Source organism: Harmonia axyridis, chromosome 7 (genome assembly GCF_914767665.1).
Source record: "Harmonia axyridis chromosome 7, icHarAxyr1.1, whole genome shotgun sequence".
In the NCBI taxonomy this organism is placed as follows: Eukaryota; Metazoa; Arthropoda; class Insecta; order Coleoptera; family Coccinellidae; genus Harmonia; species Harmonia axyridis.
Window position 1 is genome coordinate 34,200,282 of NC_059507.1, and position 27,008 is coordinate 34,227,289.

The window sequence follows — 27,008 nt, forward strand, 5'->3', positions numbered from 1 at the left end:
TTGAACATAGAATGGTTTTCAAACACTCTCTCATTGAGAAGTCGAGCGAGTTCACAGTTCGTCAAAAAGAAAAATAACAATAAAAAAAAATTTTCAAATACCAAACGCATCTATGAACTTACAAGATCGTCAGCTACAATAAAAACAATATGAGGTCTACCAGCGCTGGAAACAAGTCCGAATCCACTCAAACAAACAAACAGAACGTCAAAAAATCGGTTTATCCCACTCATCTCTCACAAAAAAAATAACACATAACACTAAATCCGGACGACAGTAGAACGTCTCATTTATAGCCACTTATCCTGCCGTGGATCTACTGAGATTGAGCATCCACGGTCAATCTATTTAACATAACCAACTAACGATGAAGTTCCCCGCAAAATTTATACATACGGGTTTACTTACCTAAACAATAATTAAGAGAATTAAACAAGTTTTTATGCCAGGCGGATCTTTCGCCAAAGAGGTTGATCTGATTTTTTACGAGGGAGTTCCATTAAATGGCCCATGAACTTGATCACTTGATAACATTTGATTAAGAATGCTCTCTGAAAATCTTTCGTTAGTTGAGAATCCGCTAGTTTACAATGTTTTCAATCGGTTATTGAAGTCTATCCCACCAAAACTGTTGAGATTTCAGTCAGAAGCTAACTTTAGGTATTCTATTTCATTTTGATCTTTGGTGAACTTTCAAGCATTTCCTTTGACTGTTATTGCTTCTTTAAAACGTCAGTCTTTAATTCAAACATTCATGCCGTTGAGGAATCAATAAGTGTTTGTGAAATAACTTCAAAAATGACAAACATGGAATCAATCTAAACCATAGAGTATTGAACATAGATAGAGGAAGTATACGCAATTTTTACAAGTCAACATGTTTAGATTACTGTGACGAATTGTGATATATTTTCAAATCCACAATTTTACTATATCATTTTGAATGTACCGGGTTTTTCACCATAATTTGACCCCCCCCCTTCAACTTTGTTACTGAAAGAGGTACAAAAAAATGTTTTCCACAAAAGTTTCACAAAATCGACTAGTCTTTTTTAAAATGATTTCACAAAACGAAATATATACAGAGTGGAACACAAATTGATTGCAACTTCATTTTTTCAAATGGAACACCCTGTATATTATTCTATATTTGAGTAGCTCTTTTTTCCCTGATTTCGAATATATAACATATGTTTGGCCTATCTCTCTTATTCTGAGTACCACAGAATTTCAAATTTTAAGAACCACTTGGCAAGCTAAGTAATCAGTTTTCAAGTGGATATAATACAAAATGCCTTTTTTGGAGTTATCTCGTAAGCAACGATATGTAACATTCGTTTGTCATATTCATATTCATCGAATATTCACTACACAAAAGCGGAAAAATTTGAAATATTTATGTGAAGAACAATAAAAATAAGAAAGCTACAAGGAGAGAATATATGGAGTTGCATCCAAAGCATCCAGTTCCAATTTATAGTGAAAATAGTATGTAATATCGTTGCCAACTCAAAAAAGGGAATTTTGAGTTATCGCACCCTTCCACTTGAAAACTGATTACCTAGCTTACCAGGTGGTTGTTAAAATTTGAAACTCTGTGGTTCTCACAATAAAAGAGTTAGACCAAAAATATGTTATGTATTCGAAGTCAGGGGAAAAAGAGCTAGTCCAATATAGAAAAATATACAGGGTGTTCCATTTGAAAAAATGAAGTTGCAATCAATATGTTGCCCACTCTGTATATATTTCATTTTGTGAAATCATTTTAAAAAAGACTAGTCGATTTTGTGAAACTTTTGTAGAAAACATTTTTTTGTACGGGTCAAATTATGGTGAAAAACCCGGTACCTATATTATATTGAATGAAATATATTTATTTGAGTGATTGCCGATTAAATATGCAGATTTTAATATTTGGAATCCGATATTTTTCCCAATTGTCGAATTTATAATAAGCAGAATATTTTTTATTTTCTGTATCTACCTGCTGAAATCCAAGGTTTGGCAACTTTTGCTCTCCTAGTGTTATCGGTTGTTTCACGTCTTTTGGCGCGCTTGAAGTTTGTTTGCTGAATTTCTGATATATTGAGGTATGTACTTATTTCAATATATAAAATAAAATGACTTGAAACTTCCAATACAATTTTCTATAGAAAAGAATTGAATACAAGCTTGAAATCGATCATTTTATTGGAATTTGCGAATTTTTAAAAAATAAATTCTTTAATGAACTTGATTTTCCACCAAAAATTCGATCCTACTGGTATATTGACTTTTATTTAAAGATTTTTTTATGGAAGATTTGTTATTTCAACCACATTTAACCTTCCCTTCAAATAATAGAAAAAATGAGTCAAATAAAAACAAATTCTGGTCATGAAAATTTCAAAATGAAAGTTGAAACAAATTTATGAAAACAAAGGATCAAAAAGCCAATGAAGAACCTTTTTATTACAAATGATCAATTTGATATGAGACCTGGTTGGCTCATGTCAAAAAAGATTTTTTTCATTTGCTTTTTGTTCTTATTGAAATTGTTCTTTTATTTTGATTACAACATCTTTAGAACCGCAATTTTTATTGAAAAGTCTAATGCATAGGTATATTTGTTCTTTCCGAGGAATTTCAATGAATAGCATTGTTTTTTTTTGGAAAAACGGATTGAAAATCAATTTGCGTAATAATTGCAATATAATAATTCAAAATACCGACTTTAAATTAATATGAACACAATAACATCAATATAATGATGCAGCTTTATTATTATCTCCATATTTACGTAGGAGGTATTGAAGAATCGATCAATTGTGTCAAATTGCATTCCGACAGTGACGTAAAATTTGGGGTGAATCAACCTTTCACTTGCCCTTGTCGTACGCCTCTGGTACAGAAACGTTTATTTCGCATAACTTAGTAGGTTTTATACTACACACACTTCCTACCGGAAATTAGAATAATAGGCCGAATAGTGTACGGAACTTAATAAATTTTGAAATAAAACACCCTGTAACAGGAGACATATTTTATATATGAGATTTCGGTGAAATCTTCATAAAGCGTTATCCATTTTTTGTGGTTCCATAGTCATGTGACTTTAATTATTGTGACAACTGAACCATATAAGGTTGTAGAAATGAATCCATGCAAAATAAGTCATAACGTGCCGTGAGAAACGCCCAAATGTTGTGCGCACCGAGAAATTGATTAATTCGAATCTTCTTCAACACATTCACTTACAGCAGCAATATTTTTGGTTGAGCGTACTATTGTGTATTATGTATGGCCCTACAAACATCAGTAGCAATTTCCACACGTTCAGCAGTAGATAAACGATTCGAATTGCTAAATGGCTAACCTTCAACTAAACATATGACGCTTCGGATAACATATGTCATTGAAGCAGTGCTGTGAAGTCTGGACCACAACATGCTTAACCAAGTATTTTGTGTTCAAATTGAAATATTTCCAATGGACTAAATTAGTGATGTTGATAATACTATATTTGACACGATAGAATTAAAATATAGAGCAAAACTGATAAATCAGTGAAAAAATTTTGAAAATCCATCAATAACTGACTGAGAAATAGATTATTTAAATTTACGTATTTTAGCGCGGAACGTCTTTGGTCTCGACTCTTCTGTGACGTCACGCCACTTGCCTGTGATCGCTACACCATAAATTACGTTTAAATACTTAGCCGCGTCAAGGCTCTCGCGCCGTTTGTAGTTGTACAGTGTAGTTTCAACTCGAGTTTTGTTTTTATGTCACCATAATGGAAGAAGGCTTCGTGAAAGGACAAAGTGACAATTTGCCTAAAATAGATATATTCGCAGTGATGGAGTTGTTTTCTTCAAATCCATCTTATGTCAGTGCTGAAATAAAAAGAGTTAAACTTTTCAAGTAATTATCTACTTTTGAGTTTGCTTCATCATGGTTCAACTTATAACGATGAAAAATTCAAAAAACGTTTCATAAACAGTTTGTAGTTGAGTACTTGTCATTAATTTGCACCACTTGTCCACTTCTTCCTTTGATTCATGTCATTTGATACATGAAAAAACAATTTATTGGGGTTTTGAATTGTCGTGCTTGCACACATAGGCACAATACAATATTTGTAGGATTTTTTTTAATTCAGCCATCGTGTGACGAACAAAACACGCTCGAACGGCACAACATTGTACACCAATGAATTCGTAAGCACTCTGCGAATACCAGTTGCCTCGTGTAAGTGACGTGACGTCACACACTAGACGCTGCGTACTATGAAATTATTCTTCCAAGCGCAACTTCAAAGTCCCATAACTTTTTCATTTCTAGAGATATTTCAATGATTCTTCCACATTTTATCTCAATTTACTTAAATTTTTTTGAATTAATCCTTAACAAAAAAGTGAAAACTAGTCCATTACTTATTTTAAACGATACACCCTGTATAAGCGTTTCAATGAAGTTGTATGTTGTACTTGAATCAAAAGCAGCTCTAGCACCTTGGTCGAAGCACCCAGATTTTCAGTTGAGTCAATGTCCGTACACCCTCGTATATGAATATTCATAAGGGAATCGAATAATTAAACATTCATTTCTTCACGCAATTATCTTCTGCGTATTGTTTCAGGATGTGTTTCCAAAACTACTTCCTGGTTCCTGGTAATTACGTTGGTATTCAGCCTTTTCATTATTCACGTGAGGTCAGAGGATAAACGCAACAGAACAGATTAATTGACACCTCGAAAAGTACAACATTCAACTCAAAACAGAATAGTTCGAGACCTTTTATTTATTTATAAAGGGTTTCCCAATAAGTGATTCCATTTTTATATTGAAAAAAACGAGTACATTTTAAGAGAAATCAATGGAGAAATCTAAGGGTGTTTCTTTAGAGCTATAGAACTTCAAATTGCAATAAAACAACGATGGATTATTCGATTGACATGAATTTTATTTATCCGTAAGATAATCTTGTGGCATTACATTTTAAATATGATTTCTGGCATATGACCGCCACGGCTGGCTCGGATGTAGTCCAATCTGGACGACCAATTTTAGATGACTTTTTCCAACATTTGTGGCCGTATATCGGCAATAACACGGCGAATGTTGTCTTCCGTCAAGGGTTTATGGCTTATCCGCATAGACCAATGACTTTACAAAGCCCCACAGAAAGTAGTCTAGCGGTGTTAAATCACAAGATAGTAACATCGGACTACTATAAAAATCTAAGTTGAGTGAGAAGTGATAAACCGTTTTTTTCCTCCTAGAGCTCATCATTAGATCCTTCTTAACCTGAACAAAGTAAGGTAATAACCAAATGAAGCAGTATTTTTTAAGCTAGCTGCTAAGCAGTATCTTATTGTGGTTAACGGTTAACCTAGATTTTCATCAGTTCGATGTTCTTTATCAAAGTTGTTTTCTGCCAAAAAATTCAATCGATTTTCTTCTTGTAAAGGGTGTTTTTTTTAGAGCAATAGAATTTTAAATTGCAATAAAACAATTAACGATGGATTATTCGATTGACATGAATTTTATTTATCCGCAAGATAATCTTGTGGCATTACATTTTAAATATGGTTTCTGGTATATGACCGCCACGGCTGGCTCCGATGTAGTCCAATCTGGACATCCAATTTTCGATGACTTTTTCCAACATTCCAATGTTGTCTTCCAAATGGTCAAGGGTTTGTGGCTTATCCGCATAGACCAATGACTTTACATAGCCACACAGAAAGTAGTCTAGCGGTGTTGAATCACAAGATCTTGGAGGCGTGAAATTAGGCGGTCACCAAACGTGTCTTTCAATAAATCGATTGTGGCACGCTACAAATTTGTTATCATTGAGTCCATCCCCGGCACATAATTCTTCACAATATCTCTTACACTATTTACAAGAGCCCCTTGAAATGTGGGAATTTGCCGTCAGAAACTCAATTACGATGTTTATATTAATATATTAATTGGAGGACATCTAATTGACCTCCAGACACCACGATCAAGTGTTTACTGAACTGCCCTATATGAGCAGTTAACTGAAACTGAAAAACCAATCGGCCAATTGAATATGCACATCGATATCCATATTCCTGAATCATACAATCTCGTTATTTCGTATCTAGTTAGACTATTAGAAAAAGATGAGATGCATGAAAACGACTGTAATAGATAAAAAATTACCATATATATAAATACCGATAATAAAATCGATCCAAGTCCTTGTTCGTGTCAATGTCTGGAAATTGCACAAACTGAAAGCAGAGTTATAAATGTTTTTCCGGAATTCCCGATAATAATTAAGAAGGAATAGAAGCACCCATGCATAACAGAATGAGCACACATTCATTCGTTTCCTCGACCACATGCGATATTTATTCCAGTTGGAACCTTCAATGTTGAACTTGGAATGCGTAAGTAAGGAAATGAACCCATCAAAATATCAACAGCTTTGTTTTGGCAACAGACACTACAAAGTTGCTTATCTTGATCATTTACCGGTCTGTGGTTTCAAGCGTTAAACATGTGTAATAAACCCGGAAAATTGGATAAAAAGATTTATTGCTGCATCATTTTTATTTGGAAATGAAATTGCAAAACACGAAGCCGTGAACTGATAAAACTGAAGGCTATTTCTTTTTTTAAATCAGATTGAAATTCATGATTAATTTCAATAAGCCCATGTTAGATTAGAAGCAAAAATTCAATATAAGCGTTTTTTCGACGAATTACACTCAAAGCAGCATAGAAAAATTTGTAAAACGAACCTGAGTGCGGTCCTGTTTAGAGTTTTGACACATTTTAGCAACACTTTCTTCAAAATGCAGGGTAGGCAACACACAATTCGCTGGATTTGCAATTGGCCTAGTATGCGAATCTGACAGAGTATGGTTATATTTTCGTTCGCAGCTGCTGACAGATCCTTAAGATTGTTTATGAAACCTCGTATTATTATTTAAGATTTTCATTTTCAAAAAGCTACACGTAAATGTTACAATGGCTAAGTATTCGACATCTTGGTATATTCTCGCCATGGGGTTACTTAATTTAATAACCAAAACACATCTAACAACACAAGACAACAGCCATGGTAATATTAGATATTGTAAAAAGCTAATTCAGCCTTTTTTTATGTGATTTTTTTTTCAGGATATATCACGAGTAGTGAAAGATATTTCGATGACTTCACCTTCGTTCAGAGGGTAAGGAATTATAAATTCCTTTATTAATTTCTCATGTCCTATTTCATTTTAGGAAATATCATCAGGTTTACGGTAAGTCAAAAAAATGAAAAATTCAATTCTGGAGGGTGAGTGATTGCAAAATGAGTTGCATTGAACAGATGTGATAAAAATTGATAAGAATTTCCCTCAGGTTATTTATATCTCATGTTTTTCTCACCATATGTCAGATTTGTTGATATCCTTTTATAGAATTCAAGGACTTGTTTGTTTCTTTTAGATCTGATTATGTTGGGGATAACTCAAAGTTTCAAATTAAGTTTGATCCAGCCACACTGGATTTCAGGCAGAGGTATACATGGCATCGACAATTTTTGAGGACCCTTTTTCTAAATAACATATGTTTTTTAGGCCCTTGGGAGTTCCACATATTAAGAAAGTTCATCTATTCAACTATGATACGAATAAAAGTATTGATATGACCTCTATATCCGGAAGTACAGTACACTTTCACAGTTCGTTTTTCTATGACAAGGTAGAGTTATCTAGTGAAACATTCAATTTTTTTGCTATATGTAATTTTTTTCAGAAAATCCCTCCAATGGGTAACACAAGCTTCAATGTTGTGTTTCTTGGAAGAGAAGAGGGGTTTCTAGAAAGTTGTTTATTCATCCACACTACCAGTGGTCACTTCAAATATAATGTATGTTGACAATAAGTTTGAATAAAATTGTTTCAGATAATCACTAAAAAAAAACTCTGATAAGAACTTTCTATTGGATGGCATATGAAACATTGAATTGAAGTGATGGAGATAGTTGTAATTTATGTTCGTATATGTTCAGTTCCTCAAAGAATTTTGGCATATTGTTAAAATTAACCTATATTTCCTTTTTAAGGTTAAAGGGGTGAGCGTTTACAGCCCATACTTTCTTCGTCCAATAGTGAATATCAAGTTACCTGTGAATGCAACTTTTGGACCATTAATTTATTTACACAATCCACATTCTGAACCCATACAGGTAAATCGATTATATTGTTTATATTTTGCTAGAGAAATACTATTTGAAGCTGTATAAAGAATCACATCTAAAATAACATACACATTATTTCAGATTGTGGAAGTTTATACAAGCGGAGATGACTTCCATTTAGAGCTACCGTCAGGAAATCGAGAGGGTCCTAAAAATATTTGGGAGATCGCACCATTTGAAACAAAAGCAGTCATTAGGGTTAAGTTCTCAGGAAAAGTTGAAAGGAATCATACCGCTTATGTGAGGTTAGTACACCTTGATAGGATGTTTATTTAATTGGTTATGGTATATGAGTTCGACAAATAAATAAATATCTGTATAATTTTCTTTTGCTGTTTTCATTTGTTTCCTTTCATCTTTAACAACCGTTTCCAATATTTGTATATCATTATAATTATTGTTTTCTCTTTTCATATCTTTCAATTGATTCTTTTATTATCAATTTGGGCAAATATAAAAATAAAAAGTTTCTTAGTACACACTTAACTTTCATATGTTCTTTTTCAGAATAAAATTGAACATAACAGAGGAGGTACTTATTGTGCCTCTAGAAGTTGAAGTTGGACCTAGAGGAGGAATATTCTCTCCGCAAGGTTATGTTGATTTTGGGATTGGAGGAACTATGGATGAACCAAAGACGATCAAACTTTGTCTTTATAACCCTTTCACGAAACCCGTGAAAATACAGAGTATAAGCATAAAGTCCAAGGCAGTAAAGTTGGAGTACAGACCTTCAGTTGTCATTCCTACAGGAAAGTCCAAAGGCGGTTGTGCAAATGTTGCCAACCTCACAGTAGACTGTGAGTAATTTTCTTATAGTACCCTGGGCAAGAAGTTGCACAAAAGAAGTAGTGAAACTGTATTTTTAAAAAATACTCGCATTTTGAACCTTCATGTTATTTTATTTTTAGCTTGGTATGGCTGTCACAGTGAATCACTTACTTATTTTTATTACATGTACTGTCTTAGAAATTTCAGAGTTTTAAATATTCAGACAAAATCATCATTTGCCCCTTGCATCGCATAAAGAATACAAATTAATTAAACAGTGTAACAGGCACTAGCTACTTATGTTCATCAGAATCGCAAATCTTTGAGGTTTTGAAGTCGATACATGTTGACAGCCATGTCAAATAGATAATTCTTAAAAATTCGTGGTATTTTTAATATCTAAAAACTCAAAACATTATCAGGTTATAAGAAACGAACGATGACGTCAATTTGAAGTAAACACATATGCCATTTACATTTGACATTTTCTACGATAAAATATTCTAGAGATAGGGGAATTCTCCTTCAAAATGTAAAGTGTTTCGTTTTCATTGCACAATATGGCAACATCAACTACAGATTACATCAATAGAAAAGGACAACAAATCTGTTACTTTGATTAGGCAAACAAAGATAGCTATAATTTGATAAAGTTAAAGTAGGAGTCAACAACCAAAACTAGACCCAGCAGATTTCATACTCCATTTCTGTAGAAGCTGTCCTACAAAACGCAGTTGCCAGTTTGTACAGTGATTTTAACAATTTCAAAAAAAAAGAATGTAACGGGTGTTTTTTTTTCGAGGTATATAACTTTAAGTTGGCATTACTGTTCAAGATGGCGACCGATTTAACAGCTGTCAAGTAATTTATTATCAGTTTGGTTTGGCAATTCATCATGAATAGACTCACGCCTGAACAACGCGTGCAATTTTATTTCAAAAATAATGGTTCTGTGCGGAATACATATCGCGCACTACGTCCATTTTATTTTGTTTAGCGATGAAGCGCACTTCTGGTTGAATGGCTACGTCATCAAACAAAACTGCCGCATTTGGAGTGAAGCTAATCCTCAAGTGTATGTCGAAACACCGTTACATCCAGAAAAACTGACTGTTTGGTGCGCTTTATGGGCTGGTGGAATCATTGGTCCGTACTTTTTCAAAAACGATGATGGCCAGAACGTTGCAGTCAATGGTGATCGGTATAGAGCCATGATTACTAACTTTTTCATTCCTAAATTGAACAACCATGATGTCCAGTAGCTGTGGTTCCAACAAGACGGCGCAACATGTCACACAGCTCGTGCCACAATCGATTTATTGAAAGACACGTTTGGTGACCGCCTAATTTCACGTTTTGGACCTGTGAATTGGCCTCCAAGATCTAACTTCGTTAGACTACTTTCTGTGGGGCTATATAAAGTCATTGGTCTATGCGGATAAACCACAAACCCTTGACCATTTGGAAGACAACAGTCGCCGTGTTATTGCCGATATACGGTCACAAATATTGGAAAAAGTCATCGAAAATAGGACGTTCAGATTGGACTACATCCGAGCCAGTCGTGGCTGTCATATGTCAGAAATCATATTTAAAATGTAATGCCACAAGATTATCTTGCGGATAAATAATATTCATGTCAATCGAATAATCCATCGTTGTTTTATTGCAATTTAAAGTTCTATAGCTCTAAAAAAAACCTTTAAATCAACAATGAAACCCATAGTAATTAAGTTTAAATTTGCATTTTCAGTAATAATCCGAATTGAGGACAACTCCCCATCGAAAACTTAGGGCATTTAATACAACTTTAAATTCTAACCTCAACGTGATTTCCATATTAGAAACATAATGAAATATTATTAAATAATAATTAATTATTTATCTATCGAATAGCCTATGGGTCATCCTAATTATATTTGTTGCATTTTTTCTCAATACTCCTCGAATTTGCAGGGAAGAAAGCTTTCAAAAATCAAGACTTCACTGGAAAAATTGTAGTGAAGTACAGAAATGGGAAAAGCACAGCCGAAATTCCTTATCATGTCACCGTATTGGACGGTGGCATAGTATTCGATAGCCAAGCCACAAAGTACTTCACAAATGACAAATCGAAGAACTCATTGCGTCATATCAAAATAAAGAACGTATTCAAATCGTCCATAAAAATATTGAACCTCACCTTGGGAGAGGAAGTTAAGAAGTATTTCAAGGTAACATAACACTGGGAAGAAAATATCAAATTTTTCTGATATAATCTTTCCATTTTCATCAGATACATAACTTCAAAACCTTGACATTGAAATCACAAGAAGAAGCAATAGTTTTTTCTTCCGATCTTAAAGCAGGAGTCAAGCTTGAGAACTTGCAAGTGAATTCTCACATTCGACTTGTTTCCAACATCTCAACCGTTACAATACCGTTTATGAGTTACGGAGGAACACTTAAATTGGTAATAAAGATATCTCTCTCGATTGAATACAAATTGTTTTAACGGATGTATTGACAGCATTCATGACGTGATGTTTATTTCAGTATTTACCATTTAAGAGCAAAGATTATTCTCTAGATGTGGGCCTCATTAGCTTCAATACGAAAAAAGAAGTCAACTTCTTAGTTCTCAACGACAACCCTGTAAATATACAAGTGAGAGCTATAAAAACTTCTATTCCTCTCACCAGCACCACTATTGTGGGATGCGGCAGGGAGAATCCCAAAACAGCTCTCTTTCAACATTCATTCGAGAATCTACATGCTTGTGTGAGTACAACCTCAAATAATATCGAAGTAAATGTATGAAATTTTAATTGTGTATTTGATTAAGGAGGAAAATTGGCAAAGCCAGCTCAACATGTCTTTTTACAGTGTGCATTATGGCTAGTTCCCACATTTAACAAAATTACGATTAGGGAAGTGCAATTTTTTTTCAATTCTTTTTTTCTCAACAGGCCCTTCAAATGTGGGAGCTAACTGTGACACACCCTGCATACGAGAGCAATGGACTAGTTTTCATTTTTTTGTTAAGGATTAATTCTAAAAAATTAAGTAAAATTAAACAAAAATGTGGAAGAATCATTGAAATATCTCTAGAAATGAAAAAGTTATGGAACTTTGAAGTTGCGCTTGGAAGAATAATTTCATTGTACGTGTAAGTGGCGTGACGTCACACACTAGACGACTGGTATTCGCAGAGTGCTTACGAATTCATTGGTGTACAATCACTTGTGCCGTTCGTGTCGTGTTTTGTTCGTTACACGATGGCTGAAATAACTTACTATATAAATACATATAAATTACTTTTTTCTCCTTTTACTTTTTACTCCTCACATAAATATGTTTTGCCATTGATAGACTTCAACAACCAGTACTCAACTACAAACTGTTTATGAAACGTTTTTAAATAAATCATCGTTATAAGTTGAACCATGATGAAGCAAACTCAAAAGTAGATACTTATTTGAAAAGTTTAACTCCTTTTATTTCAGCACTGAAATAAGGTGGATTTGAAGAAAAAAACTCCATCACTGCGAATATATCTATTTTAGGCAAATTGTCACTTTGTCCTTTCACGAAGCCTTCTTCCATTATGGTGACATAAAAACAAAACTCGAGTTAAAACTACACTGTACAACTACAAACAGCGCGAGAGCCTTGGCGCGGCTAAGTATTTAAACGTAATTTATGGTGTAGCGATCACAGGCAAGTGCCGTGACGTCACAGACCAAAGACGTTCCGCGCTAAAATACGTAAATTTAAATAATCTATTTCTCAGTCATTTATTGATGGATTTTCAACATTTTTTCACTGATTTATCAGTTATGCTCTATATTTAAATTCTATCGTGTCAAATATAGTATTATCAACATCACTAAACTAGTCCATTGAAAGAACATGGATTTCACAATTTTGCCCTTTCAGAATACCCTCAAACCTAACGAGTACGCCATCTTGAAATTGGTAGTTCAAACGGCTAACAATGAAGGTCACGTGTGGGGGGAAATACAGATCGAAACGGACTACGAAAATCTCTCGATTCCAGTCCAATTCAAGGTTGCAGCTGGAAAGTTGGAGATAGGCCCAGATCGTCTGGTTTTTGACCAGTGTTTCCCGGTAAGTTGAAAATCCTGTTACCATTTGTTGAAATCCTTTTGATTCACATTCTTGATCCTGGTTTGTTCATCCACATTCTTCGTATTGAGAATAATTCAATAATCCATGCATAAAGTTTAAAGAACGGAAAAAGGCAAAACTCAATTGGATTAGGCCAAGAATTTACTATTTGCTCAAACAAATCAATCAGAAAATATTTGAAATATGCCAGTTTTAAACTAGGTTGTTACCTGCACAAACTTGTTGAAGATTTGCTTCAAGAACCTCAATTTGTAATTTTTCAGGGGAAAATATGCTCGCATCCTCTGAAAGTTTACTCGACTTTCAACGAACCAATGATTATAAAGGATATTATAAGCCTACCGCCTGATCCTCGTCTACATGGTAGGCACGCTGGTCACATTTTGCCTCATACTACCAAAATTGTTGGTCATCTGTATTTAAATCCTAATATTGGTTGTGGGAACGAATGTTACACAGGACTACATCAGGATTTATACAGTGAGTAGCATTTTAAATGTAACATGTTTGGGATATCAGACAAACTCAAAAAATGAAATAAATCACTCAGTTAACCTGCAAAGTTGAGAAAGCAACATAGCTGATTTTTTTGATAACTCACTTCATCATTAAACTTTATTTAAGCACAAAATGTCAATGTATTCCAGCAGATATCTTCTGAGATATAGAAATTTAAAAAAAATCAATAATTTATCTCCTAACTATACAATCGTCACGAAATTTTGCATGAACGTTCGTTTCGCTATTCTGCAACTGATTTCTGAATTCCAGTTCGATCAGATGATTATTCTTTAAATTATTGAGAAAACAGAATATATTGCTTTAACTCCGGAATCATCAAACAGATTTTTCCCATCAACAAACTTAACCGAGTTATTCTGAACATGAACCTACTATGAAAATTAAAAGTTTTCAACACATTCCGTTCAAGAGTAAACACTGTGAACACATCCACCGATGAGTAGATCCCAATCATTTAAGACCACGCTGGGCTCAAAATTTGCAATAACAGACATTTGAACAAAATGATAACCTGATGTTTATCTAGAACAAGAGTGCAAAAAGAATTTCAACAATTCCTTTGAGACTACTTTCCAAATTGTCAATTCCCAGTCTAACGTTGTCTGAGTGTATAATAATTTCATTACTCTTTCGCAGATCAATGGCTGAAAACTCTAATGCTGCCAAAATCAGTGGTGAATTTCGATCTCAACTTATTCAACACCTTCTACAACAGATTCCTGAACATAACCTCGAATGGGATGAAGAAGTGGCAAAATCTAACCCTTCGTCTTGACACTTCGGAAGTAAGGAGTCACATGTTCAAGACAAGGGTAAAAATGAGCTGGCCAAGCCTGATTCACGGCACTCCTGATAATAAGTCCGTAATTTCGTTTCCTCTCACACAAATCGGAAACATAACCTATAGAAACATAACGATAAAAAACCCATCCAGTAATTCCCTGATAATTCAGATACTTTTGGACAAGGTGTATCCTAACATTGAACTTCTATATGAGGGACTGCCTTCGGCTAGTCTGCCCGAATACGTTCCTCCATCCAACGCAGACAACTTTTTCTACGTGAAAAATGGCTTCGAACTTAAAAAGTTCTCAGAAAAGATAAACGTAAAGGTGCATTCTTCTACCTTACCTTTATTCATGAAACCAGGCGAAAATTTCACACTTTCAATAGGATTTCGTGGTGAGAAAGTGGGGGAGTTCTCATCGTTGCTCTTCTTCAGGAACAATCTCACAGTTATGGAAATACTGAGACTGAAAGGAAGAAGTACAGAACCCATTTTCAGATTCGGAAATAGGAGACCGGGGGCCGCTCAACCCTTGCTATTCGAATTCACAGAGAAGCACGTCAAAGAGTGCGAGAGAGACAACAGACACTTCAGATATCAGAATCCGAACATTGCGATAAAAAGATCGTTCACAGCAAGAAATACCGGTGAAATTCCTATAGTTATCAGAAGTTTTTATATAAATGACGTACTTTGCGAAGGATATGGTTTTAAAGTTTTGAACTGCATGCCTTTTGTTCTTCCAGCAAACGGAACAAAAAAGATAGATATTGAGTTCACGCCGGACTTCACCTTGGCGAAAGTTTTACGTTCTTTGGTTTTAGAATCAAGCTGCAACAGTAATATAAATTATACCCTACAGGCCACCATTCCGTCGTACTATATATCGGTGTGTTCCAGTATGATACCCAGGCCAGCCTGGGAGTGGTACTTAGGGTACGTCGCTGCTATATCTTTGTCCCTCACTTTGATCTTCGGTGTATTCATAGCTATATTAGATGCAGAAAAATTCAAGAGGCAAATGTACGATATCATTCTAGCCAGTGGTCCCAGTGTTCAGCCAGTCTTGGATTTAAGGTTAGTAGGTCAACAAGTGAGGGAAGAAGTGAAAAATACAAAAATGGAGTCAAATAATGACATTCCCAAAATTGAAGTGAAAACCACAAATAAAGTAGAACCTAAGATAAAAAATGAAGTAGAACAAATACAGGTTGCAGTGCCTGCAGTCCCAAAGGGAAAGAAAAAACTGGGCAAAAAGATAGATTATTCGGAATTCATTGGGGCTCCCAAAAAAGATATAGAAAGCACTAAGCAAAAGACAAATGTTGTAGATAAAAAGGTTAAAGAGGAGGAAAAGAAATCTAGTCATAATAAAGAAAACAAGAAAGTAATAAGTTCGAAAAAGACATGTAAATTGCAAGTGGAAGAAGAAACTTTATCGTCTACAACAGAATCTAGTTGTAATACAGATGATATTCATGAAGCTAGAGATAGCAGTCATGAAGCTAGAGATAGCAGTCATGAAGCTAGAGATAGCAATCATGAAGCTAGAGATAGCAATCATGAAGCTAGAGATAGCAGTCAGAAAAATTCAAAACATAATTTGAAAAAGGTTATTAAACCCGATAACGTATCTAGTAGAACACTATTAGAAGAAAATCACAAAGAACAGCCACCTGCTCAAAGTAGAATAGAGAAAAGAAAATCTCCGAAAAACACACTAAAATCCAAAGAACACATTGATAACAGCAAAAATCAAACACCCGTAACTAGAAATGAAGTAAGAAAGAGATATGGAAAGGACAATAGGGAGAAAAATACTCCGTGTAAAAAGGCAGTAGAAAGACCCAGTACAAAAACTTCTGACCATCAGAGTTCTCATCCAACTTCTGTATCGCCCACAACCAAAGTGTGGACCGAAAACCGTGCCACTTTCAGTGATGTCGTTGCTAGGAATGATGCTGTAACCAATAGTCGTCTTGGAAACAATGCTAACCACTCATCTATATATGTTGACACACATAATCAAACTACAACACCTCTAGGACCTATTGGATCAAAGCCTGTCGACTTTTGGTCCAATGGAGTGAACACAAGTCATCATTCGTTGCAGGAACATCACGTTGAACCAGTGAACAGCTTTTTCTCAGATTTTCCAACTCATGAATCTCAGAATGCTCCATCAAATTTCTCGAATAACATTCAGACAAATACGTGGAGGAACCCATTGGAAAACCAACAAACCAATCAGTTTGACTTATTGGGAGGAAGTAGTGCAAATTCATCATCTTCACAAGGTTGGTATAATTGATTGAACATAGAAAAAAAATTATAAAGCACTGGCATTATAGTAGACTAAGATGTCTAAAAACATGGTGAATGCACTCGTCAATTTTTGAATGAAATGACATTCGACCAAATTGAAAATATTAGTTTTAGTTCGTGGCGGCGTCGCAATGTTATACTTGTCATTTCCGTTGATTTTGATTGGATACATTAATTAAAACCCGATAATGACCAATCAAAAGCGATGTGTAATCGACTATGATCGTGCAAAGTCTTGAAACAAAACACGAAACGTTTACTGGAATGAATTCAAATATTTGAAATAGAGAGAGAGTTTATTGGTATTTCAATTACAAGAATTACTTCCATAGATCATAACTATAATTAAAGATATACATATAGGTACATAATGGCACAAAACTCATAAATAATAAATAACAAGAATATTAATTTGTTAAATAAAATAAAACGAAGTAATTTCCACTATGTTACTTCGTTTTATTTTATTTATAATGAATTTCCGCCAAGTAAGGACCGAATCCATTAAATATTAATTTGTTGATAGCGCCACCTACAGTTGACATAACGAAGCTTATCTAATATTCTCAAAACTGGCAAAACAAAAGCTAATCAGTTGATACACCTGAATTTTAGACATCTTATAGTAGACTACAATAATCGATTAACCTCCATATTGACATGCTGTGAAAACAGAATTGCATGTCATTTACAATTTCACAAATAAAAGAAAAGGCATATTGATGTAAGAAATGCCTGCTTAGGAGGTTTAATTTTTTTCCCTTTTGATCTATGTCATTATAAAGGGCTTTCCAATAGGAATTATACAATTTAAAATGGTCAAAATTGCAGCACTGTGTATTATTTTTTGACATTTGTTATGTCATTTGTGATCAGTAGTTTATTCCATGGAAAGATACACACTCTAACAACGTTTCAAAATGGTTAAATTGTTCTACAGGGTGTTTCATTGGGAAACGGAAATACTTCACAGGTGCATAGGTGGCAGCAAGGCGGTTCTGGAGATACCCCATTTATTGGGTCTTACTGTCTTCGTAGCCGAGATACAGGGTGTTTTATGAATTTTACCCGTTTCTTTCTGAGGCCGTATCAAAAGAAACACCCGGTATATTTTCTTCATATTTGGCAAATATGTTCCTAATTGAGAGCCCAAACGTATCATGCAATAACCGCCTTGAAAAACCAGGTCCGGGTTAACAAAAAATTATGAATCGTTTGAATCCTCGTAACAACACCCTCTACATCGGAATTTTGAAAACCTTGTAATATTCGGAAACTCCACTAAAAACTAAACTGAGACTTGTACTTCAAATTTTCGCGCAGACAGTTTTACTGCACAAATTTTCAATGTAAAAGTGAAGTTTTTAAGAACTTGGATACCTGAAAGTGGTTTGAAGTAACTTTTAACAATGAATTATCAAAAATAATGAATCCATAATTATTTCAAGATTACTTTGTAATTCATTTTTACATTAGTTTTCCTTTTGATATGTTTGGGCTCTCAATTAGGAAAATATTTGCCAAATATGAAGAAAACATACCGGGTGGTTCGTTTGATATGGCCTCAGAAAGTTCATAATTCACCCTGTATCTCGGCTACGAAGACAGTAAGACCCAATAAATGGGGTATCTCCAGAACCGCCTTGGTGCCACCTATGCACCTGTGAAGTATTTCCGTTTCCCAATGAAACACCCTGTATCAAAATAAGTGCTCGTCAAGTGGGAATACTGAGGGAAATCTAAGAATTCATTATTCACTTAATCGACTTACTATTAGATGTATTGTAAACAAATTTGAAAGTGAATTTTCTTTAGGCAAAACAATAATATCAGTAACAAGCACTGAGCTGAATTCCTATTGAAAATTCTATATATTGGCACCAAATCATGGAAGAAGAACATTTAGCACTTATGTGTACATTTTGAATGAAATAACTTCTTCATTGAAATTTACAAATTCAAAAAAAAATGAATACCGCGTCATCTTATCGTAAACTCGACAACCCACGAAAATTACGTCTTTTTTGCATCTTGCTATGTCTTCGAACCTTCCTGCAGATAACCAAAAAAATTCCAAACAATTCAGTCAGATATTTTGTGGTTCAGAGAATTATCAAATAAGAAAAACTTAAAAAAGCTATAAATTCTAAAGTAACAAACATTTTGGCAAAATTACGATCCCCAGAAATAAGCACGTAAGCAAACTGTAAAAAGTTATCGGGGCATCCACCATTTGATTATTTAGAGGTTAGGTGTAAGTACTACTTACACATTTGTGTCAGCTTCAGAATATTCTCAACATAGATTATTTTCCTTTCAGATCATATTCCTACATGGAGTCATAGTGGCTTTTTTAACACAAACACATATTGGAATGGGAGCAATGGCACGAGTTTGTTAGGGGGACTCCCTACGATTAACCTCCCAACTCCCGTAACCACAGCTTCAGGAGCGATACCATCAGTACAAAACAGACAAAACGATTATACATCTAATTCTTCTACATTGTGGCAACAGTGGACACCTTTCAATTTACAGACAAGGACTCCACCTGGCTTCCAAAATATTAATCCAAATACTGTGGTAAATTTTGAGTTGCATATGGAAATATTCAAGTCTGAAGTTACTAAATTTTTTTTAGGGACAAACCGAAAATCCAGTGACAACGGAAAGTTACAATCCCTTCTCGAGTAACGTGTGGACGAACAATAATATTTGGAGATATTCTGAGGATTCTTAAGACTTCAGTATTTGCCATAAATTCCCATAGGCCATTTGCACTTATCTTAAGTAAAAACTTGGCTTATTTTCAAGACTGTTAAAATACTCATTTGTTGTGGTCCTCATCACAACCCTACTAGAAGTGTGAACATGTTCTACTTTCCTATTATATTGTTTTATTTCTTTTCAAAATGAATTTAAAAGTGTTTAAAAGAACATCAGTTTTTCTTCATTGCCCAACCTTCTTCGATTTATGCTAGGTAAGTATTTTTTAACAAACTAGAAACGAAGTAAGATTCAAATGCAAATTCTGGTCAAGAACTCTAATTCAGACGTTTGTTAGAAAATGATTTACAAACTTCGTATTTATGATAAATAATAGTCGGTGTCGTACATAACTTCAATTTAATTTCAAATTAGTTTCGACACAGTTTTCAACTTGTTCGACTAGATAATAATTATATCATAAAAAAAATTCATATTTTATCTCACTATAATACTGATTACATAAATAATAAAATTTACTGTTATGTATCAGACAGTTCTTCTTCATCTCCGCCAATAGCTTTCCAAAAAGCAGTTACCATGTGCTCTGCACATTTCTTTCTATCTCTGGGCTGTAAGCAATTCAAGCTTTCCCTAATAGAGTGCAATTGGGAAAACAGCTCTGTGAATTCTTCCAAGTTATCATCTAAATCTTCATCTATTATGTCTTTGCTATTAGAACTGTCGATACCTGATTTATGTGAAGTTTCTTTTTTAGTTTGTGATTTTAATACCAAATTAGACCACATGTGTGACTGCAAAGCTTCTATAATTCTTTCAGCACCTACTTTTTCATCAAAGTCTGATGCTGTGTTGTCTTCCTCATTTGAGGTAGGATACAATTCAATAAGTTCATAACCTTTTTTGAGACACCATTCTGTAGCTTTCGCTTTGGTAACTTTCGTATCATTATTGCAATAATTGGCTACTAATAGTTTTATATCGGGATCGCAATCTTGATCAATTTTGTCCCAGCGATCTAATTCTTTGAGACCGCTGAGTTTATTAGTATCAACATGAAGAATCAAAGCTTCCACTCTATTGTTGAAATCCTCAGACCTTTGAAAATCTTCCTTTATTCCCATTAGACAAATTTCTGCTGTGTAGTATTTGGAATCTATAAGCCAATTACATTTTACTGTTCCTGATTTATCTTCATCTACAGAATCTGATTTAGATATCAATTTGATGAGAGATTGGGGTTTTATATTTGTATTGCTCAAAACCAATGCACATGGTTTTGTTTCCATTATGAGATTTTGTAAGAATAATTATACTAATTTCAAGAACTAATTTTATACTTTTTTCATTATTGATAGTTTTGGGTCGAAAAATTGTAGGTTATAATTTCTGACACATTCCATTGGATTGAACCAAAGAAAAAAACCATTTAATTTTTTGAAGGGTAATTCGATGTGCATAATAAGTATCGATTCTCTGTATCGCTTCGGAAGTATCGATACATTGAAAATCGAATTTTAGAAAAAATCAGTGGTATCAGTAACTCGAGTATCGTATAAAGTATTCAGTATCGAATATGTGAGAGGAATTTTGAGTAGGTTCGACCCGCCCTCTGGTGGCCAAACTCTGAGGCTTGTAAAATGGGTAACATGCCTCAAAGCTAAGGCATATCACTTGTGTGTAAATTGTGCTTTTGAAGTGTAGAAAAATTTTTCTGGTGGGAATGGATGCCAAATTCGGAATCTACGACCTCGAATCCCTCTAAAACTATCAAAAAATGTTCGAATTTGATCGGTCGATTTTTTCGGAAAAACCAAGACTATAACCTTGGATATTTTTTCGCCAAAAAATGTTTTTGTTTCAGATCGACTTCAAAATTTAATTTTATAAAGAATTTTTGATTCTGAATCCGTTTCTGCAATCAGTTCCTCTCTAGAAGCTCCCAAAATTGAGTTATTCTCTTTTTTGTGAAAAAATTTGGAAGTGATTAGTCTGCCCTCTGGTGACCAATATCGGAGTCTTGTAAAATGGTAAAACAAGCCCACAACTGAGACTTTCCAGTTGTGTAAAACCTGTGCTTTGAATGTGTAGAAAATGTTCCCTAGTTAATATTCTAAAGTTCAAATTGTACCAATTTTTAATTTCAATATAACTTCTCGAAAGTTCACTGTTTATGTTATCGACACTGAAATTACTATTCGGTATCGATCCTTCCATGGAACCCATAAATCGAGTATCGAAGTTATCAAGTACTCAGTATCGAACCGGAAAGTATCGATACCAAGTACTCAGTATCGAACCGGAAAGTATCGATACCAAGTATTCAGTATCGAAACGGAAACATAGAAAATTCATTGCTAGTTAACGATTTAACCACACTTTTAGGAAAATTTATATCAAAAATTTTCAAAATAAATCAAAATGCTAGGAATTTATAGAAATAGATTATTACGCACTATCTTCAAACATCCCTTCAGTACAATAACTGAAGCAGCTAAACTAAGTGAAACTCCTCAACCAGAACTGGATAAGCTATATAAAACGGTAGAAGTCGAACTTCGTGGGAATGACCCTGCTGTACTGAATAGTTATGTTAAATTTGCAAAAACAACAGGAAACTATTTGAATGTGGAATCACAATCGTAAGATTTTCATTTTTTTTTGTACGACTTTCCGAATGAATTTTTGCAGGTGGAGTTTACGTAAACCAACACATACAAGATATACAGTTTTAAAGTCTGTACATATTTATAAGAAGCATAGGGTTCAATACGAATTTAGGACTTATTATAGTTTTATAAGCTACAAACACTTGACCGAATCTACTGCTTCTACCTTATTAGAATATATTCAGAGAAATCTTCCCGAAGGTGTAGCTTTGAAAGCAACCATGGTAGGTTAATTATCTTCAACAATTAAATTTGAAAATTTGCTAATTATATGTCCATTTTCAGATAGAGCTGCAAAAACTACCAGAGCATATAGTAAATGAAAGCCAAAAACAAATTGAGTCAAACGTTTGAAATGTATTTATTGAATTTTAATATAACTTTGAGTAAATATAATGATTTTCTATTCATTTAGATAAGAAATACAAGTAATAAATAGGAAATTGGTCCCATCCTCATTCATTCTTACAAAGTAAAATGATCAACAAAGTAGTTTTTGAAAAGTTATTTTTTAATATATAAAACTAATCAAATTTTAGTGATATTGGTTTGAACAAAATATTATTGTTGGTCTTATCTTTTCTCTATTCTTTAGTGAAAGGAAGTTGTTTTCTTGTATTGCATCATTAAAGAGAAGTAAAGATTAACTAATTTAAAGGTAATTAGGTTTTTCTATGCCTTCTTAATAATTAGTTTGTTTATTACTTAGAGTAGATAAAAACATCTTAAGAAATAACCTAAAATGCTGAAGCAAATGTGCAGTTCAAAATTATTTATTATTTTCTTTTAGATCTCTTCAAGTACAGACCTCTCTGTACTTGAAATAAAATGGCCTCTCAAAATGTTAAAGAAATACAGAGTAAATATTTTATGATAGAATATGGTCGCACATTCAAGCATTTACTGGAAGAAGCCTTTAAAATACAAAGGATTAAGGTAAAAAAAAAACAGCTTTCATTATATTCATTTGATCTTTATTACTGTGAATAACTAATCTAAAATAATAGTTGACATATGTTCTCTCACTCGAGTATCTGTAATTCAAAAATAATATAAAAAATTTTTTTTCCAGTTCACATCCTACGATGCCAGTAAACATTATATTGTATTCGGTGCAAATATTGGAAGTTTATATGTTTATGATATAGCTAATATAACAAAATGTTCCAAAGTTCTTTCAACCAAGGTAAGTTTTAATCCAAATAAAGCTACAATGAACAAAAAATATAATTTTTTTTTCCAGCTGGTCAAACCTATCATTATAATATCCATCTCACCAGATGAAAGTAACATTTTATTCGCAGACGAGAATGGTTCAGTGATTATATTTGAAAAATGTTTCTCTGAAAAACCACACCAAACTCATGTATTTAATCAGCAAAAGGGTAAAACCATTACAGCGGTGCAATGGGAAGGTAACAATAAGGCTTATATCGGTAATAGTGAAGGAACAATAGCGATTGTATCAATCAAAAGCAAATTTGTAAGTAGAAATTGCTAATCTTTATAAAATCAAAAGACAATAAGTTATTTCAACATACATAAATACCAGTCTGTTAGATATAGAAAATTTTCAATTTGTTGTATCATTACTTTTTATTTTAATAATATGGGTGAATTCTGTTGAATGCACTTAAGCACGATTTCAACTAGTGAATAATGTTGTTATCAGTGATTAATGAATTGTTAATTTCAGCTATTCTCATTACTCCATACCCCATATGTATCCCTCATGGAATTACATACTCGCATTGTACAAATAGAACTGTTATCTCCATTGCTGTTAGTTACGACCGAAAAAAAGACATACGTATGCAATGTCGAACAAGAAAGATATAAACAAGTAGGAACTCAAGAAACAACAAAAGGTTTCGGAGCCTGTTTTTTCATATGTAACTCTAAAGGAATCAATTTGTACTGCAGCCGTCCAGGCTTAAGATTGTGGCAGGCTAGTGTAGCTGGAGACGTTCTTTCCACCCAGAAGTACAAGGGTGTTAATCCTTTAATTCAAGAAATACTGAAGTTTGGAGAAGGTGCAAACGCTCCTCTACAAGTTGAGAAGATAAACGCCCCCAACGAAAAAAAAATAAGTTTTGGGAAAGTGCAGTTGTTTGCCGAAAAATTGCTATGCATCGTAAATTCCGAAAATATTTATATCATAGATCCAGAGGTAGGACATATTATCTTCCACTATTACAGCGACCAAACTATGGACGTACGGTTGGTCAAGCGAAAAATCTTCATCAGGTTTTCTTCGGGAAAAATTCTTATCCTGAACTTCTTCAAGTTCGAGGAGTTAATGAACGAAATTTATTTCAAAAAGCAATACAGCTCGGGTATTCGCTTTCTCCTAAGGTACAGAAGCCTGGCCTTAGAATGGTTGAAATGTTCTCCAAACGTGAAATTGATAACAAACTTGGAGCACAAGCTTTCAAGTGTCGATAAGGATTCAGCGCAACAATTCGCCAATTTGCTAAACGAATTCAAAGTATGGGAGAAAGTAAGCTTAAAAGAGTTCCTCCAGCAAGACGATCCAAAAATAATTAATGCTAATCAAGAAGAACCCAAAGTCGAACCCGAAAGTGTGAAAGAAGAACTGAGCAAGGAAATGGAACTAATGTGCAAAAAATACGATTTGTTCGAAAGCTGCAATATAATCTATATGCCGCAATTTTCGCAGATGTTGCTGGACCTGAACGAAGACGAAATGGCGCAGCTATTCCTCAGTTTTATCGAGTATAAAAAGTCGAAGAATATCAATGTAGAAATGTATTGGTGTTACACAGAATTCATACATCATTTTGATTTAAAGAAAGGTCATAAAAATTGGCTTCAACTCAAACCAGAAACTGCAAACCTCTTAAAGGAAAGTTACCTGAATGTTGAATATTCCGGTTTAGCTGTTCATTCTTGTTCGAATCCTTCCTGCTTGTACCCCCTTCCTAGTTCGAAAAGAGGACTGCCAAAGCATGATAAAATAGGAAAAGCCATCGTTAAGTATTGCGAAGAAGATGCCATATTCAAGAAGAAGCCTTACCTGTGGTTCCATCGATTCAACGAAATAACCACCACAACATCTTTAGTAACGTATTTACCAGCAATACTCCAGTTCGGTTATATTAGTATCTTTCAAAGGTTCGATAAACAAATAACTTACAACTTCTGCTATGATTTGGTCAGATTATACCTTGAGTTGCGTAGGGGGAAATGTTTGAATTGCGGAACAGCTTTTTCTGAGGAGTACATTGCACATATCCCCGATTGGGACAAGTTAGGTCTGGCTCTAGTTCCTTTGATTGGACCTGTAAATGTCTTGAAGATTTTCTCAGAGTTTCAACAGCACATGCCGACCAAAGGTGGTTTATCTGAAAATTTCTATCTGACCTGCATGTTTTCAGAGATTAGCACTCGGGAATACTCTCCAAAACATGCTGTTGAAATGGCTCTTGGCTTCCTCAGCAATTCCAACACGCAGTCAGAGGTAAGAAGATAATGAATTTATGCAATATCAATCAGAGGCTTTTGAAATTAACAATGATCAAATTGTAACTACTGATTTGTGTTTATATGTTGCTAAAATCTAGTAACTTCCCAAGGAATTTTTTGTTCCTTTTGTCCAGGATCTCAAATATTTGTGCTGTGAAAAATCAAAATTTTTATTAATTAATATTTCTTTTATGATTATTGAAGACTGATGCAGCTTTACAATAAAAGTATTATTTTGTATAATAAAATTGTTTTTACTTCTACTACAAAATCTTTAATTAGGATTAGGGCATTCTGTCAACAAAGTACTGGGAATTTATCATCTTAAAAGTCTCTTCATTTATACTTCTACAGGCCATTTGTAATTTGGATTGTTCACAGTGCCCCTTTTTGTTTTTCACAATGAATAAAAAAGAGAACAAAGAATTTTCCACTACAAACATGATTTGTAGACAGAGAGACTGAAATCTAATTTAAATTGAAAATATAAAAAATTGTGTGAAATTGATGGATTTTATATCACCATATTACCCTGATATACTTTAGGCTGACTAAAATGCTTTAAGAAAATGCTCGGATTATTCATTGATGAAAATATATTATCTCAAAAGGGGCCTATTTCGAAGGTGACAAATTCCCGGTAGTTTTTGACATGAAAATGAATGAATATTAGCAAAAAGTAATATTGCTTGTGAATGAAACACAGAACCTGTTTAAAATGGATTGAAATTTCCTTATTTTCATGAGGAAATTTTCTTGATTTTATTGTTTATTGCAGTTCAAAGATAGTATGGGCGACTTCCTTATGAGTAAAGCCGATAAAACGAATACTGCTCAACCTACAATTATAAAGAAGGAACTTACCTGCCATTCTTGCAGTCACTGTAATACTCCTTTACAACATCCTGTTTTCAAACAGGTTAAACAGTTAGAATGTGATCATGCTTTCCATGCAATATGTTTAAATTTCAACAATAATATTTGTACTATTTGCACCCCTAATCAATAAATTGTTTTATATTTCTTTCAATGTCTTCGAATTACTTTCCCGAATTTTAACAATGTAAATGAAAATTTTACGTTTTATTATATAAAAATATATTTGTATAAGTATAAATATATACAAAGTGGGATACTGAACGAAATATTCAGAATTAAATATCACAGCCGGAAGTATCACTGAATTCAGTCTTTTTGTTAATATAAGACTTAAGTATTAAGGTTCACCGACAAAAAAATATCAGTATGACAATTTGTGAGATGATGGAATGATCCAGAAAATTACAGTGAGGTATGGCATTGATTATGCCAATGTGTTCACATGCTTAAAATTCACTTCATCAAAAAAAAATAAATAAATAATAATTTAGGAACAAACACCAGA

The 27,008-nt window shown here is 33.8% G+C and overlaps 5 protein-coding genes across 7 annotated transcripts in view; 3 read left to right on the forward strand and 2 right to left on the reverse strand.

Moving 5' to 3' along the window:
• LOC123684539 (arylsulfatase B-like) overlaps positions 1–767 on the reverse strand; it is a 29,123-nt gene extending 28,356 nt beyond the window's left edge. The window contains exon 1 of one of the 2 annotated variants that reach the window (XM_045623830.1): positions 409–767. Coding sequence is in view for 1 of the 2 variants with exons in the window: in XM_045623829.1 (XP_045479785.1) it covers positions 123–233 (111 nt within the window). In the remaining variant the exon portion in view is untranslated. Of the gene's footprint in view, positions 1–122; positions 356–408 lie in introns of those variants that run through there. The other variant, XM_045623829.1, reaches the window with a different exon arrangement.
• Positions 768–6,880: 6,113 nt separating this feature from the next.
• Positions 6,881–19,679, forward strand: LOC123683944 (transmembrane protein 131). 2 transcript variants are annotated; one of them, XM_045622953.1, is made up of 17 exons: positions 6,881–7,081; positions 7,141–7,193; positions 7,246–7,265; positions 7,453–7,524; positions 7,584–7,707; positions 7,762–7,875; positions 8,072–8,194; positions 8,288–8,451; positions 8,714–9,006; positions 10,934–11,190; positions 11,253–11,429; positions 11,513–11,737; positions 12,896–13,087; positions 13,372–13,588; positions 14,267–16,714; positions 19,063–19,325; positions 19,384–19,679. In XM_045622953.1, the coding sequence occupies exons 1-17, from the start codon at positions 6,988–6,990 to the stop codon at positions 19,480–19,482; spliced, it is 4,935 nt and encodes a 1,644-aa protein (XP_045478909.1). In that variant the 5' UTR covers positions 6,881–6,987; the 3' UTR covers positions 19,483–19,679. The 2 variants fall into 2 exon arrangements, with proteins under 2 accessions (XP_045478909.1, XP_045478910.1); XM_045622954.1 differs by lacking the exons at positions 6,881–7,081; positions 7,141–7,193; positions 7,246–7,265; ... (1 more) ...; positions 7,584–7,707; positions 7,762–7,875 and adding an exon at positions 7,887–8,001.
• A 172-nt stretch (positions 19,680–19,851) lies between these two features.
• Positions 19,852–20,889, reverse strand: LOC123683945 (alpha- and gamma-adaptin-binding protein p34-like). The gene has a single exon (XM_045622955.1). It carries the CDS (start codon positions 20,756–20,758, stop codon positions 19,991–19,993), a length of 768 nt encoding a protein of 255 aa, XP_045478911.1. The 5' UTR covers positions 20,759–20,889; the 3' UTR covers positions 19,852–19,990.
• Positions 20,890–21,810: 921 nt separating this feature from the next.
• On the forward strand, positions 21,811–22,531 carry LOC123685161 (28S ribosomal protein S10, mitochondrial). Its single transcript, XM_045624780.1, has 3 exons — positions 21,811–22,111; positions 22,161–22,362; positions 22,424–22,531. Exons 1-3 carry the CDS (start codon positions 21,891–21,893, stop codon positions 22,490–22,492), a joined length of 492 nt encoding a protein of 163 aa, XP_045480736.1. The 5' UTR covers positions 21,811–21,890; the 3' UTR covers positions 22,493–22,531.
• Positions 22,532–22,844: 313 nt separating this feature from the next.
• LOC123685159 lies at positions 22,845–26,654 on the forward strand. The gene is made up of 5 exons (XM_045624777.1): positions 22,845–23,074; positions 23,211–23,324; positions 23,382–23,621; positions 23,835–25,619; positions 26,403–26,654. The coding sequence occupies exons 1-5, from the start codon at positions 22,967–22,969 to the stop codon at positions 26,631–26,633; spliced, it is 2,478 nt and encodes an 825-aa protein (XP_045480733.1). The 5' UTR covers positions 22,845–22,966; the 3' UTR covers positions 26,634–26,654.
• The last annotated feature ends 354 nt before the right edge of the window (positions 26,655–27,008 follow it).